The sequence below is a fragment of the Labrus bergylta genome, chromosome 17 (assembly GCF_963930695.1).
Source record: "Labrus bergylta chromosome 17, fLabBer1.1, whole genome shotgun sequence".
In the NCBI taxonomy this organism is placed as follows: domain Eukaryota; kingdom Metazoa; phylum Chordata; class Actinopteri; order Labriformes; family Labridae; genus Labrus; species Labrus bergylta.
This window is the reverse complement of record NC_089211.1, coordinates 12,855,825-12,872,827: the sequence shown is the minus strand read 5'-3', so window position 1 is coordinate 12,872,827 and position 17,003 is coordinate 12,855,825. Positions and strand designations below refer to the sequence as shown.

General features: G+C 39.3%; 1 protein-coding gene across 3 annotated transcripts in view; it reads left to right on the top strand.

Moving 5' to 3' along the window:
- The window catches only part of LOC109987117 (rab GTPase-activating protein 1), a 75,397-nt gene extending 59,424 nt beyond the window's left edge, over positions 1–15,973 (top strand). For all 3 annotated transcript variants that reach the window (XM_020638103.3, XM_020638102.3, XM_020638104.3), the window contains 6 exons: positions 1,207–1,317; positions 1,679–1,783; positions 3,107–3,190; positions 8,730–8,801; positions 12,005–12,205; positions 12,961–15,973. In XM_020638103.3, the coding sequence (XP_020493759.2) occupies positions 1,207–1,317; positions 1,679–1,783; positions 3,107–3,190; positions 8,730–8,801; positions 12,005–12,205; positions 12,961–13,083 (696 nt within the window). In that variant the 3' untranslated portion in view covers positions 13,084–15,973. The remainder of the gene's footprint in view (positions 1–1,206; positions 1,318–1,678; positions 1,784–3,106; positions 3,191–8,729; positions 8,802–12,004; positions 12,206–12,960) is intronic.
- The last annotated feature ends 1,030 nt before the right edge of the window (positions 15,974–17,003 follow it).

Here is a 17,003-nt window from a genome sequence, read left to right as displayed (position 1 = left end):
CAGCACAATACTAGCCTCCAAACTGTGAGAGATTTCCCACAGAACAGAGATTTATTTTTATTATAGACCTTGACAGTCCTTGTTTGTAAAAGAAAAACTACACGGCCCCAAAAAAGCCATTAATTGTACATGCCATAAGTCATCCCAAGGGTAACGGGGTGGAGGTATACAGTACAAGATCATCAATTACAGTGACCAGGCTTCTTCTCTGTTCGCGATTTAAAAGGCTTCTGATGAGCAAATACAATTTTTTTTTATAGATGAGGTACCTTGAGATGTTCTTATATTATATTGCTGAAGAATATTTTCATAGAGTGAGTCCCCATTTATTTAAAGACAAACTGATGTGGAAGACTGCAGTCAGATTTTGGTTTAGTCCATTTGTTTGCATCATTCTCAGATACTAAAGCATATTAAGATGATCTCTATTACAGTTTTTGTACCTTGGGCTACATTTAAATGCTTATCAACTATTTAGTTTCTAATAGGCCAATCAATTTGCATTAGAGTCCGTTTAGTTTCTCTTATTTTAGCCAATATTAGAGCATTAAAATTGACTTTTCATTCAGCAGAAAAAAGACTCATTTTGACAGGATAAAAATGAGCAGGCTTATTTAAACGATAAATGCGTACTCTAAATGGAATAGGCCTATTATAAGGTCACCAGGCAGGACAATTGGTTAAATTACAACATGTCATCACCAGGCGCTCAAGTTTTCCTGTTATTGATATTTTAACCCTCTTCATTTTGTAATCTCACAGAAAATGTTTGATGTAAATATTAAATGGACTTGAGTTTGTATAGCGCTTTTCTAATCTTCTGACTACTAGCCATCCAGTCCAGTTATTGCTACAGCTGTCTGTTGACGTTAACACGTTGTGTCCTGTTAAACATTACAGCAACTCTGACTGTGTAATTACACTCTCACCTGATCATAGTTAACTTATACACCCGCCAGAGAAGAAGACATGCGTTCACATTCATGATTAACTCCTTTTTTCTTTCTCTGTTATCTTTTCACTTTCCTTCCTCTTTCATGCTTTCACACTTCCCTCACTTCATGCTGCCTTTTCTTTTTCTCTGTCCTACTCTTTTGCTCGTTTGATCTTTTTCCTCTTTGTCTCAATTGTATACATTTCCTGTTCCTGCTGTCTTTCTCCTCTTCTTTTCCTGCTCCTTCTAAATTTCTCTCTTCCTCCTTCCAGCGGGAGAACCGTCGATTGCAGGAGGCTAACATGCGTCTGGAGCAGGAAAATGACGACCTGGCACATGAACTCGTCAGCAGCAAGATAGCCCTGCGCAAAGACCTTGACAACGTAAGACAGCAAGGGGGATTATTTGTATGTAACTGTGTGAGTCTGTTTGTATAGATGTTCGTGAGAATGTTTAATGGTCGCTTCTTTAATAAGCAGGGTGGTTGTTCATGTGGCAATAATTGTGCAAGAGCTGACGCAGTGTGAGTCAAAGCAACACAACATGTATGAAGCAAAAACCTTTATTTATACAGCCTTAACAGTCACAGTCTTTATTTACAAGACTGGCTTTGGACAAAGAAAAGAAAGAGAAAGATAGAGAGGAAACTTAAGCAGAATGTAGCACACAACTTACTTTCAATGACCTCACAAATATTGGGTTATTTGGTGTGTGTGTGTGTGTGTGTGTGTGTGTGTGATTCAGGCTGAGGAGAAGGCAGACGCCCTGAATAAAGAGTTACTGCTGACCAAACAGAAGCTGGTGGACTCCGAGGACGAGAAGAGACGACTGGAGGAAGAGTCCGCACAGGTCAGAGCCACTTTTCAACCCGATGTCTTTATTTCAGTCATCAGTCCTGCTTTTCTTCAAACCTCATGTGGCCCCGCAGGGTTACAGATAGCAGAACGGCTCAGCACTATAGCATCACAAATTCTCAGTTGGAGGAAACATTGTAGAATTATGGTGAAAAAAAACCCGTCTTAAATCTCGCCTCTGTGGGTCAAGAGGGAGTTGGTGATATTAATGTGACAGGCTGTAGCTGAGCGCTCTGTCTGATGGTCAGTGCCAAGAGACAGCAGGTTTTCCATCAAACCAAACACTGCAGTACATTTAAATTCTCCATCTTTAGGTACACTGGATTAAAAAACTGGAATTACCTTCTTTTTTTTCTGTGAAGCAAGATATCTGGGCTCCTTACATGTTTGCTTGTCTTGAGTTTGTTTTATTGTTTTTAAAATGCAGGGATAGGTCATATGTCTTAATAATTACATATACTTCTTGAGAGTTTACCAGGCTTGATTTAAAACTATTCTTATCCTGGCTACTGGCCTGAGCTCGGAAATCAGAATAAGAGTTAACTTTATTTTCACTTTACCTAAGTACAAAAAAAACTATGTATGGCAATGTAAGTGTGAACAAATCTTATCAAAACAGACATACAGTGATTGATTTAGCCAGGTCAGTCCTCCAGGCTTAAGGGTCTACTGCCCACTTAACGTTTACAGACAGATCAATGTTGAGAAAAAAAGTTGAAACTAATCCCCTCTAGTCTCGTCCTCTGTTAATTCACCTTTGTACACACAGTATGTCTGTCTGTCTTAAAACATGCCCTGTCTCCAGACCACTCTATGATTATTCTGTCTTTTCTCCATCTGTGCTTTTTAAAAGAGCCTAACATGTCGTTTTCTACGTCGATGTAAAACAGAACATAAAGTCTGAACATTTTCAAGGCTTCCTCCATCATTCCTGTCACTTCTTATACTCTCCACATTCAAACCTTAAATGTGAAAGGATGTCGGCTCGTCATCTTTGATGTTGATAGCTTGGGTTCAGTGAAGAATCCTCCCTAATGCGGAGGAAATACCTTTCTGTTTCCATGTGTGTTCAACGCCGTCCTCCAAACGTCTCCTGTCTTGTTGAGTGTGTGTGTGTAGCTGTGAGTGATTTATGTGCTAGCGTAGAGGTCGTGAGGAGAGCGTGACTTTGCCCTGAGCTTCAGGTCTGCCAATACCCCTCTCTGTCTTCTTTACATGTCACACAGTCTCCGAGGCCTCTGCTGCTGTCCTTGGTATGTGCCCTGTAACATCCTGATGGTAACTATGTGTGTGCTTGTGTGTGTGTGCGTTTCAACAGCTGAAGGAGATGTGCAGACGAGAGCTCGATAAGTCTGAATCAGAGATAAAGAAGAACGGCTCCATCATTGGAGAATATAAGCAGGTATGTACTGAATGTCTTTGTTGATTTTTTTTTAACAGATATCATCAAAAAGCTTCTCATAACAGGGTTTGTTCCTCCCAGTTAGCATGTTCCCTCCTGTTTAGACCATATTTGTGAAGTGTGTCTCTCACAGGCACATTTTAGAGAAGTGAAACTTTAAACAGACTGTCACAGTACTTGTGCTTTTGTTTTTTGGTTTATGTTATCTTTTTATAATTTATAAAACTTCCCCTTTCCTTTATCATTCTGAAACACACGGATGAATGTTAAATGCACTTTCACTAGCTTTCTAATATTTTATCATGGCCAATCAGGTGTTATTGAGTGTGATTGTAAACTAAATTGTAAACTAGTTTGATCCGTTTGCATGTTTTCTTTAAACTGTATTTATACTTTTTCAAGGAAACATACAGATACATATGAAAAACCAACAACAACATTCCTGTCAGCCCTCACCCTACCCTGACACCAGAAACACTACACAATTGAGAAAAATACCATAAAACTCATAATAGTCTAGGCTTTGATTTACTTCAGTCTATGAAATGACCCTGCCTTTTTTTTTGGGACAGGCTTTTAATTATTTTTAAACAAAACAGCAAAGATGGTTAAAGATTATACAATCGTCCATTTACACCAGAAATAGTATTTATGTACAACATGAGGATATTTGTTAAGAAGTTAAACAATAAATCACAAATATGATCTTACTTTGTAAGACAATAAGAAAACGTGAAGGCCTGTTTTTGTTCCAGCATTATTCTGACTTTCTTAGACAGATTTTATAGATATTTTTGTGTCTGCAGCTTTGTCTCTTTATTTTTCATCCACACACTATTTCAGCTTAAAACTCAGAGCGCCTTTTACTGAGACTGGCTTTTATGTCAAAACCTGCAGCTACACCAGGCTACTATAAGGGACATGACCTTAAATCGGGATGGGCTTTTATTAGAAGTTTTACGGTGTGTGTATAGTATTTAACAAATCACTCAGTAAAAAGAAAAAGGATCAGAGTCACCATTGATTTTTTACAATATAGGAATAAGGTAAACAGATATTAATAAGAAATAGAAGCATTATGTATTGAAAGTGCACAGGATTGCACAGTCGAGATGTACAGTGGATTAGGGAATACAAAGTTTAGTCTAGTTTCACTGTTGTACTGCTCGATTATTGCACAGATCATTGTCCACTTTGGATTCAGTTTTGCACAGCTGAAAAATAAATCACAAATAAATAAGGCTTAATAAATAATAAAAGGAAAAAATGTTGTTAGTGTGTAATAAACATGCCTTATCATGAACTCTGTATATTTAAAGAGTGAGTCTTTTAGCTTCTTTGTTGAACTTCTCTGTCCTTATCTCCTCTCTCCTTATTTGGCTCTTATTTTAAAATCTAAGCTTGGAACGTGTCATAACAGAGGTAAGGGGTAGCAGCCACAATTGTTGGAAGATAATATTAGATCAATCTGATTTCAACAGTCATCTAGTTTGTGAAGCCGAAACATCTAATTTTAGTTTTACGTATTGTCCCTAAGATGAACTCGGAGCTTGTGATGACTGAGCTTGAGAGCATATTTTTGAGTTCCCGTCTCTCTGAATTCCTCTTACAGCGAATTTCATCCCCTCAGATCTCATCCTGTCACTTAATGCTTAAATATAAACCTTTCCAGATCAAGTATTATTACCATCAGGGCAGAGGCATTATGTAACAATCCAGCACCTATGTCTCCCCATGGGGGCCAACAGAAATAGCAAGAGGACTGATTTAGAAACAGATCTTAGCTTCACCTGAGTCTAAAAATACTGACAGCGGCGAGAAATTGACAGCCGATATGAAACAGATAACAAGAGGTTTCATGAAGGCGAGAGGAGCCGATGGTTCAGAGTGTGTTTGCGCATTTGTGTTTTGGATGAAAGCAGCCTTCAAATTGTCAGAATGCAGTGGAGAGAACTGTGCTGAGCAGTTCTAAGTGTGAAAATGGGGGCTTTGACAAAAATAGTTTCTTTTTTTGTGACAGGAAGAAGGGGGTGATAGATGGAGAAAGAGGGAGAAAACAAACAGTGGAGGAGAGGGAGGGAGGACAGCACAATTGAGGCCCGTGGGATTGACAAGTCGAGGAATGCCCTGAAATAACCTGCATTGTTTTCCAACCCAGATAACTCTGGTGATTCTTCAAATACCATCTCCATATTCCAGTCACTCTGAATGCCAAATTATTTTTTTTATGGGATTAGAGCCAAGATAGCTTTGTGTGCTAATTGCCCCTCCAGCTCACGAGGACAGAGAAGCGTCTGTTAGAGTGGAAGCTAAAAGCGGTGTCGAGTGCTGTAGAGGAATACCCGCTATACGAGTGGAGGCAGTAGAGATGCACTCAGGCGAGCCGCTACTTGCCAGCTGCAGCGACATGTCTCTTAGGCCTTGTTAGCATTGGATTCATTTGATATCTTACAGTTTTCGAAAACGTTTCACCCTGGACACCAAATTATTCAAACCATTTTTGGATTGCAACCAAACTCTCTATTATTCCCCACCATGAATATACGGCTTACATACAGTGTTGAGCAAGAAAAAAATTAATTTTCCAAACAGTAAAGCCACAATAGCCTGATGAATTATTGAGCGAAAATATGTAGAACAAATAAGACTCAGATATTCATAGAAAGGAAATGGAATATAAGAAACATGAGAACTAAAAATGGCCCGTGGGTCTCATGCCTGAACTGACAGAATCATTCAGACACCTTGTTTCGTGGTTGTTGTGGTGTTTCCAGTCATTGGTCTATGGCTTTGAAATGTCCTGAGTCTCTAATTTAAAATGTGAAAATGGTTTTCATCAGCTGGTTTTGAACAAAGGAATGAGAATCGTTGCAAAGAATGGTTTCATTAGAAATTGGCAGTAAAGGCGACGTTTTCTAGTCTGCTAGCAAATCGGCCACTTGGTCATGCTGTATGGAAAGTAAGACGTTCTTATTTATACAACAAGGTTCAGCTAAGGAGTCATGTGAGTTTACCTTTGCTACCTCACAATGGGTTCTGCAGATCGGTCAGTAAATCAGCACATGTATAAGATTATAAGATATAGATTTATAAACAGTTCAAGCGAGTGGGAGAAAAAAAAAATCAGAATTCAGGAGGATTTGTTGATTTTGCTTTTTATCCATACAAAGTTTTTTTTTTTGCAATATGAAAAACAAGTTTATACCAAATGTTTATGGAAATGCATAGTGTGAAACATGGGAAAGAATGCAGACAACATCTATCAGGAGTTTAAAGAAGCAGTATAATGATTGACAGCTTGCTTACAGATGGTCCAGCTTTAACGATTCCTTACTGGAGACTGACATCTTACACAGGCTTGAAATCCCAGCAGAACACACTGCCCCCTTCACCTTATTCCTCTCAGCCCTTTTGCAATCTTAAGTAAAAATGTGATGTTAAATAAAAACAGACTAAAGCCAGATTAGTCCATAAACAACAAGTTAAAGCTCCTCAAATTCAAACGTTTTTGAACAGGCATGCACGATGAGTAGTGATGAAGGGAAGATACAGAGATGGGTAGAGTAACGGTAGTTGGGAGGAAGCGATAAAAGACATGTAGGAGTAGAAGATGCATATCTGCTTGGCTAAAGATACACAGATAGATGTATAGATTGATCTCTACAGGAGGAGGTGGAGATTTACAGTAAAAGCAACAGGGAATCAGAGATATGCAGAAAGCTGATAGAGAGATGCAGAGTGTGTCTGCAGAGAGGTGGGATGACCCGATGTTCCTGTTAGGATGACTCATGTCACATTGATCGCTCTGTTCATCGGCAAGCTAGAAGCACAAATGTGTGGGTGTGTGTGTGAGTTTGTATGTCAGTCAGCATGTTTGGAGCTGTGCTCTAAAAGGTGTACTACTGCAGGAGAGCAGAAAGAGATTGTGTATATATGGCAGGATGCACATGTCATACTCTGTGTGTTTACATCCTGTTAGCCCCGCTGGAAAAACAGCCCCTTTATGACATCACTAATGGACTTAACAGTAAGAGTAAGAGGATGAAGACTCTGCCAGCAAGACTGATTTATTAAGTAGCACAAACAGAGGAACCTTGTTGCCAATGTGCAACAAGGTTGTGCACATTGGCGTGGTAAGAGGAGGCAGATTAAAGAACTTGTCTCACTTAGTGGAACGCCCTCCCCTTTTTTTTAACCCCAACAAAAAGAAAGCAAATCTGGTTTATATTTAACCTTATTACACCCTGGCTCAGTTTTAAGAAGAATACTACAAGCGTGTTGTGCAGAAGGTTAATAGAGGGTGACTGAGATGTTCAACTCCCCAGCTTTAGCTGTTTTATCACACACAGTGTGTTCAGTTATGTATTCATCTGCTAGAAACTATGTTACTTATAATATGGAGCAGTATATAATAGAAACACACTCATATTTACAAGTAAATGTAGCTATGGATAGAGTTTTTTCTATCTGCTCCTCTAGTTCAGAAAAATCATTTTATAAATTCCTCTATTGTTTCTGACATCTTCTACCTTGATCACCACTTCATTTAAAGTGGAGATTTTATAAAAAAAATACACTTAATGTTTTTGAACATATATTTGGATAACCTGAGTGTCTACCAACCCACAAAATGTGAAATAAACCCATCAGGTCCTTTGTTTGTGGTCTGCATAAGTCTTACAACACAGAGAAAAGTGCTCCGTTTCAAATCTGCTCTCCTTGTGATGTCACAGTGGGATTCTGGTTAAAAAATACCCTCCCCTGATATCTCCACCCATGGACTTCACCCCAGCCTAGAACAAAAAATTTGCGCAGGTCTACCATTTTAATTCTCACTACAGAGGAGTGATGTCTACCGGGAAAACTCAGGGGGGGGCTCATTGCATTTAAAGAGACACACACACCAAAACGGAGCGTTCTGAGAGAGCTGGTTTATACCGGGTCACAAACCTCTGGTGCTTGATTCATGTTATATTTTGACCAAAGCACAGCACAGATGTTTCATTTAGACCACAGGAGACTGTTTTTAAAGGTGGAAAAGGGTTATGATGTGTCCTCTTTAAAGCCATAATGTCATCTTCATTTTTTGTATAACTAAGAGGAGCCCAAAGTTGATCCCGTCCCTGAACGTGCACTTGAAATATTCTTTGACAAAATAAAAATCCTCACCTTTTAACTTTACGAGGGAAAATGTCAACAACGGCTGACACTGACACACCAGCTGAGGTAACAGGCATTTAAAATAAACACATGGAAAATCTTGATCTTTTATTCTGATGGCCGTAGTATCATAAAGAGGCCTCGGTGTGCAATTCAGTCGATGTACTAGCAGCTAATCACTCCTTACAGTAAGTTTAACAAACACTTTGCAGCTCCATGCCAACGCTTCAAATCCTCTCTATTGAGTGTCTTGTTACATGGGCTCAGTAGAAACTCAAAAACATTGTGGGTTTATTACTGATAAAGCTGACATCAGTCCTCTAAGCTGACAAACCTTTTGAATAACCTTCTCCTTCTCCTCCTCCTCTGATTCTTTTAGATCTGCTCCCAGCTGAGCGAACGACTGGAGAAACAACAGACGGCCAACCGAGGAGAACTGGAGAAAATCAGGGTGAGCGTCACACACAAACCTTCAAAAACCTGCTATTTACTCTCAACACATGCTGTAGAGAAAAGGAGCTTTAGAGAAGCCTTATCCCAGAGCTGCTCTATCAGAGTCAAATGTATGACCATAAATGTGTGTCTCTACGTTATTGTTTAAAAAAAACTGCAGATCTAAGGATTCTGGATTATTCCCTCAACCAGTAATCAAGTGTTAGAGGATATTCTGTTTCTTTTGTATGTTACTATTTATTCTGAACACACAGTCATATAAGAGCAGTGACTCCATTTGTAAGAAACTATCTTCAAACAACAAGTTTTCATCTCTCACCACCTGAAACTCTTGTTGCCGTGTCATTGTCCCGACTTGAGACGTTCAAGAAGAATGAGGAGTTAGTTTGATGAGTTGGAGCCAGGCGTCTCACTTCCAGCACTTGTGCTCTTGGCTTATGAACTGTTTGTTTAGACTGTAGCTGGGAGATCGGCCATTTTGGCAGAGAACTCAGTCAGTGCTGCCCAAGGACTCACAAAAGGACACACAAAAGGTTTACTGCACCAAGGACAAGTTGTGTAAAAGATGTAGCAGGGCCTCTGCGTGTGGGGTTTTCTTTTTCATTATTCTTTAATAATGCTGCAGCGGATGAAAGTGTCAGCAGAGCAATTATAATTGATGTAGAGAAACTGTGAATGCAGTGAGTAATATGATATATGGTATTGTAAGTTAAAAAAGTCATAATTAAAGTTGTTGTAATACTGACATACTAATTGGCTCAAACTTAATCTAAATTGACGACTGAAACGATTTCAGCTCGAGCTGCTCAATAAACACTCTCATCCACCCTGCAGTGACGGGTCTAATATGTGTTGTATTATTACTACTCAGCTTTGACAGTTTTATCCAAATGAAATGTCATATTTTAAGGAAATATTTATTCAACGCATTCCTCAAGCAATTTAGGATAAAGTTCCAAAGGTACACAACTTTGGCTGGGAGCTGCGGACAATGTCGCTATTTTATTTCAAAATCCTGTCAACAGTACTCTCAATGGGCTCAGCCTAGTAAAAGTTTGTGAATAGGATGTTGTTCAGCAGCTCGGTCTGTCTCTAATAATAGCTCATCATATATTAGGGCACCCAAAAAAAAACAAAAAAACCTCTTTGACTAAAGCCAGCAGAAGAGGGGAAGAATAGATGGCTTGTGTACAACACTAATGAGCTGCAACGCTTCAGTAGCTTAATGGAACACCGTCGACTCTCAAAATGTAAAAAAGATCCTCTCTGCAAAAAGAAGGGGCTCATTCAGAATGACATAACTTACTGGAGATATTTGCATTTAGTTTAGACACATTTAGTCTTTAGTTTTTTTTAGTCTTGGTCTTTCTTTGTTTTATTTGTAGTGCTTGTGCACAATTCAAAATAGACGATAAAAGGTTCTAAAATAGTTTCAGCAAAGGAAAGTCAAGGTGCCCGCAAAGCTGTCTTAAAACATTCAGCCCAAATGATCTGACGCTTTGATTTCTTTTCCTGGAATTCTAGAACAAAAAGAGTCGTTTTTACATCTGCTTTGCACATTTTTCCTCTTCAGAGTCTGAGTGTTGTCTTGGGAAAATTGTGCTCTGAATGTAATATTGTTGAAAAAATCCCTTGTGCCTTTTTTTTTTACGGCCGGTTAAAAGCAGAGAGAGCAAGAGTTGAGCTCAGTAATTTAACAGTTACATTTTTGAATATCTGAGACGTTCAATGTCAGTAAATCAGTTAATCCTTTAATATTTAACGGAAGTTAAAACTACAGTTAACATTAATACGTCTTATCAATAAACAAAAACAAAAAAAACATCAGCATTTGGCCGCCTGACAGCAGACAGTCAGTGTTTTTTCTCATTATCACCAGAACTGCTGTTGTGTGTGTATTCTGTGTACATCACTCATGATGTACAGCACTAGAAAGTTCTGATTTGTGTGATTCTAATTTCAAGATCTAACCAACACAGCAGCCACAATCTGTCAGACCATCAACAAACAAACACAACTTCCTTTGCCGTCTGAAGGTCTACTGTACTCCTCTGGTCTTTTGCATCAGCAATCATCCTCATGATCCAAATCCACTCAAAGATTTTAATCCAAACACATGACATTCATAAAGATCCACGGAGTGATTCAAACTTTCCCTCCACTGTTCAGCTGTTTCCTCTTCACTAGTTCCTGACCTTTCCACTGACACCTCATTTGACCAATCAGGATGTTCCATTCACCGTTCCTTCTTACGCTTCTGTAGCCAATGTGGAGCCTCAGTGGAAAGGGGCCTTTCTTTCTCTCCTCTCAGTGGCTGTGTCACACATGATGCAGATGTGTGAGTTAAAATACAGATTAAAGGGTCGCCAGTTTCGTCTCATTGGAGAGTCAGGAGCAAATGTGGTGAGCAGACTTCAGTTGGCAAAAGTGAATTCAAGTAACAAAATAATGTTAACAGAAACCAAATTTAACAGAAGTTTTATCCTCTGTTTATAATTTTTCAAATGAACGTACACAATTAATAAAAATATTAATGTTGATTATTTACAGTTAAAGGATGTGTGCCCAGCTCTGGTAAAAAGCTTGAATGCAGATGACTGTTTGTTTAATGAAAAGCTTGATTTAGGACATCTAAAGCGGCGGCTGTGGCTCTGTGGTAGAGTCGTGTCTCTACCGAGAGATTGGGTGTTCGATCTTCAGCTCTGCCGTATTGTTCTTAGGAAAGACACTGATCCTCAAAGTGCTCTGTCTGCATAGACAGCGGTGTGTGATTGTGATAGCACTGATGGACAGTCGAGCACATCCTCTGTGATTCTGGTGTGAATGTAACATCCCGTGTAAAAGTGCTTTGAGTGATTAGAAGACGAAAAAATACACTTTACAAGTCCAAGCCTATCTAGAAGTTATGAAGTGTAAATTATTACATGAAGGGCAGGAAATGAGTTTTTCCTTTCAATGACACCTCCTTGCCCTTGCAAATGTCTTCCACTTTCTTTAGAGAAAGTCATTAAATGTTCCTCGCTGTGACTGAATAAGAGCTTAGTTAAGAAGGTGGGTAGTTATGTAAAAAGATATTAGCACAGGTGATCTGCTGTCATCCATTTGACCTGAAGTCTCTTTGCCTATGTGCAAAAATCAATTATCACCCCTTTTTTTTTTCCCACTTACATGTTTTCTCTCTCCTCTTTCATCCCTCTCTAGTCCAAAGTGGAGGGATGTGAGAAGTGCAGCAGTCTTTTCAACAAAGAGGGTCGTGTGCGGGCCGCTGTGACCTCGGCGCCCGCTGGGGGGGCGGAGGAGACGGATGAGGAGAAGGAGGGCTTGAAGAACCAGCTGAGGGAGATGGAGCTGGAACTAGCCCAGACCAAACTGCAGCTGGTGGAGGCTGAGTGCAAAATCCAGGTACACTGACAAAGTTTTGACCTTAAACAAACTCTACACGGATTTCTCATCATGTTCTTTTTTTTCTTTTTCTTTTTTTACCTATCCGATGCAGCTTTAGCAAATCATGAGTGGTCCCTTGACTGATTAAAATACATTGAAATATGCTAGCTCAGCTTCCATCTCAGGTCATCTACATCTAGCTAATGAAGACCTTGAGTCATAATGAGTCTTGTGTACTTGGCTTTGTTGTAGTGACACATTAAATACTGCTTAGACATCCATTTAAAAGCAAAAGTCTCTGTTTTAAGTAGAACACTGTTGTCTTGATAAAGACTGTGAGAAGTCTAGGATATAACTTTAGCATGGATAATTTCCAGTTCAAAGTGTGTGAGACTTTTTGGGACACCCATTTCATTACATCTAGCGACTGTGTGTGTCATGTGCAAACAGTTTGTTGGGAGATTTTTTACTCTCATGACTGTATCAACCTTTGAGGAGCAGAACAAGAGCAGCGGAGGCTCGAAATCATAGCAAACATGTTGCTACTAACAAGATTAGTTAAAGCAATTTGGAGCGTTATTGGTGAGCATGACTAAATTACTGAATGATTGATGACACTGCAGCTTGTGAAACAGCATTAAGGTGTAATAGAATTACAAACGGAACAGTCATGATAGAGTGTAGGGTGTTTTTAATGTTGAAATATACAGAAATAAACAAACAGATACCATTATGACAATTCACACGACTTTTTTTTTTTTTTTATCTGTCAGGATCTCGAGCACCACCTGGGTCTGGCCCTGAACGAAGTGCAGGCAGCCAAGAAGACTTGGTTCAACCGAACGCTGAGCTCCATCAAGACTGTCACCGGGACCCAGGGAAAGGAGACCACCTAACCTGATGAACCCCGTTGTCCAGTTTTACCCCCCCGATCATACCTGGATGTTCACACTGAAACCTCTGGACGTCTAACCTAACACAGCGGGCCATGAACTTTAACTCAAACACTGACCGTTAAACCCCAGGATGACCATAACTACAGACTGTGTTTGTCTTCTTAAAATGTGTCCTGATGTTTCCCTGATCTAATCAGCGCAATTTATTTCTTCTCTTCTCCAACTCCAATGACTACAGCGGCCTGTGCTGATGAGTAGGGGTTGGGAAAAAAAAAAAACCACAGTGGAAGTACGACGGTACCACTTCCCCCAGAGGAACAATGTGCTTCCACTGGTCACAGAAAGTAAAGCATTAAAAAAAAAAAAAAGAAGCTTCATTTATCTCTGTCTTTGTACTGCTGATGTAAAAGCCCAGCAGAAGGAAGGTAGGACCTCTGAACTGTGTCTGTCCTGACGGGATAGAGAAGAAAACACTCCGTCCTTCCTTACTTTTCTGCGCGCTGCCCTCTAAACTACTGGCACAAACCGACCAGTCCCTGTACAACGTTTGTTTTAGGTACGAGAGCTAATAGACGCCTTTTCAAAACTGAGCTTTTTCTAATTTACGTTGAACAATACCTTTTTTTTTTCTTTTTTTTTTCTATGTATGTACATGAATGTGCTTATGTAAAGAGGATACGTGAGTGTACGTGTGCATGTTTTCTTGTTTTGTTTTGACTGTGTGAGTGTACAAATGTGAATGACTGCATAAATAACTGAAGAAACGTTCAAATGTGTGTATAGAAGGAAAGAGGGCGAGAGCGTCTGGAAGTCCAAGGGAAAGAAAAAAAAAGCACTAAGGTCATGAGTGTGTGCATGCATGTAAGGGAATTCTTCTTGGTCGTCTCCTTTAATGTTTAAATGTGTATATGAATGATGCTAAAGAAAAGCTTGCTGACAAAGCCTTGATCTAGAGGTCGATGATGTTGAAACTATGGGATATGAATTTATCATTTACAGTAGGAGGTCTGAAAGCATTAGAGCCGTTGTGATTTACAGACTCCCCACTGAAAAACATGCTTGAGGTTTGTTTGGTTTGGATCTCCCAGCACAAAAAACTTAATCAGCTCCAAACTGCACAAACTTCTGCGTGTCACGAGCAGTATGTGTACGCATGTTAGGAGGACACTGTCTAACCCCAGAGCGACGCAACGCTTGTTGAAAACCATAAACACACTTGTAGGTGAAGGAAAAATGGAAAACGCACAACGTTAAAATTACTGCTGCACTTGAACACATCCCTTAAAAACCTTGACCCCCCCCCTCACCTCAGTCTCCTGGTGCCAGTTTCTCTGCCGGGTCACATTCAATACTTTTTAGGGCCCTCTTGTGTTGTGTTAACTTTTCACAGTCCAGCGTGCTCCTTTACTACTGCAAACGCACAACTACACACTGAAATGCACTTTTTATTACTTAAAAAGGCAGGTACAGAACAAACACTCAGCGGCCACTTCATTAGAAACACCTGCTGGTTCGAACAGCCACCTATGTCCTTAAACAATGCAGACAAGGTCGACCAAAAGCAAAACGAGCAAGATGGTGAACTCAAGGCTTCAGAACCTGCAAGCTAATTGATGACATCCCATTGTCCCAGTGTAGAGGGAAGGCACAAGCCTTGACTTGCTGGATCTTAGGTTTAGTTAAGATGATGAGGAAACCGTTGGCAGGTGTTAGCCAAAGCTAAGTGATGTAGCATTACAGTTTCTGTTGTCGTATCATAAGGGTTCTCTTGGCTAACATTAGTGTTATTTAACATTCGCTGACTGCCTCAGACTACAAACAGCATTATTTCTATCTAACTTCAGCTCCTTCTGTCTGCGTGACAAAGTGCACATCACTTAAAGATGGATCCAACAACATGACATAAAGTCATGTTTTTTTTTCTTCTGGCTGCCTGCACTCAACAATAGCAGAGCGCCTTAGGAATGGGGTGCAACAGAACAACCAGAGAACAAGCTTCCAAAATGTCTAAAATAATGGAATTATTGTGAAGCACATTCGAGTGAAACCACGTCAACATTTGATAAATGTATGCCTTAAATACATTTTAAAAAAACAGGTGTTAAACATTAAAGTGGCCTCTGAGTGCATGCAAGGCTTGAAAAGTCACGCCCATAAACGACTCAAAAGGGTAACTCTGCACCAAACGTTTGGATCAATATCACCAGAGTAACACTGTCAGACTGATGTCACAGCAGGGGGTCAAACTTGTATGTGTTGTAAATCAGTCCAGAGGGGATCGGGGGTTATAAAAAGTGCTTACTCGTGTGAGTTTGTGTGCGTGTGTGTTTCCATTTTCAGCTGAGTAGAAAGGGGGTTCAAATATATTCCAGTTAATTCATACTTTACTCGTCATATTAGATTGTAAGAGAGAAAAACTGAAACATCTCTATTAGTCAGTCTAAATAAAACTGTTGCTGTAAATTGCATCAAACTTGAAGGTAGAATCTGATTGGCTGAAATCCACTTGCGATGTCAGAGGTAAGGTCCTGATGAGGTCTGACGGCCTCTCCTCTAAAGGCACTGGGTTGTAAATAACAAACATGAAGAAAAGGATTATTGAGTTTTTGTTTATGATTTTTCTACTCTGTAACTATAACTAATGTTGCCTACTTGTACCTACCTACCTGCTGCCGTGCTACAGTTTAATCCACGACGACGTTTTCTGTTTTTAATGTTCATATTTTTGCTCTGAGCTTTCTCAGTCAGACTGCTGTTTGGTTTATTAAATGCCAAAACGTAGCTTTGTCATCCAACAGGAAAAGCATTATCAACGTGTGGGAATTGTAATAGTGTAGGATGCATTGTGTATACTTCATGAATTTCAATATATAAAGATATCAACACAGGAGTACATTTGCCTGTCTCTTTGCTTTGCTCTTTGCATATTACAGTAAATGAAAAATCTAACTGCAGCTATTTTCTCTCTTCTCTTCTTTGTTCTTTTCGTTACAAGTTTATAGAATCCTAGTCAACAGAATTCTTTACAAAGAGAGATTGATTGATTAACTCAATAAAGATGACTGATGGAAGTAAGGGCTTTAAGAACCTGTCAAGAAATGACATCACAGTGCTTGTTGAACTGTGACCAAAGTACTCTTTCCTAAGACTACATTGGAAAATAAAATAAAAAACATTTTATTTATACCTGCATATTTTAGCGCATCAAAATATAATCAATCAGTGTTGGTTAACAAAAAATGAAGAAATCACTAAGAGCTCCATTTTCTGATGTGAATTTCCACAACTTAGTGACATTTTATAGACTAATCTAATAATCAGGTAATCGTTCAAATTGGGCAAAAGGCGCAAGAGTTCTCAAATATGAGAACTTGAACCTCAATGAAATAGTCTATAGATCAAATGATTTTGGTTTAAAACTGAGATCTTATCAGAGATTGTATAAAAAGTATTACAAGACCCCTCACTGCAATATTCTAATCCTTAGTTCTGCGGACACTACTGTTCCTGCCACACCAAATAATGTGTGTGCTCCAAGCTTAAACTTTGTTAAACCTTTTGAACTTTGATCAGCCAAGAGGCTAATGCACTCTTTTTCATCATCAAGACAAGCGAGATGTGGAGAGTACATGTTTCAGGATTCACCTGGAAAAAGTGTGATATGATCTAAATTGAATGAAACACCGAACACTGTGACATTTTTGGCAAGTTAATCAAGAAAGGAGGGATTACCAAATTTGAATATTTAAATTGACTGTGATAATTCTAAAGCAAAAGGCCTGATTTCACCTCTTCCTGTATCCAGTTTATTTGACAAATGATTATGCCTTGTATAGCTAAAGATGCACAAAATATCTCCTCAAGTAGCCGTTTTGAATTCAAAACACTCCCTGATACCATTTTGACTCTGTTTCTGACAA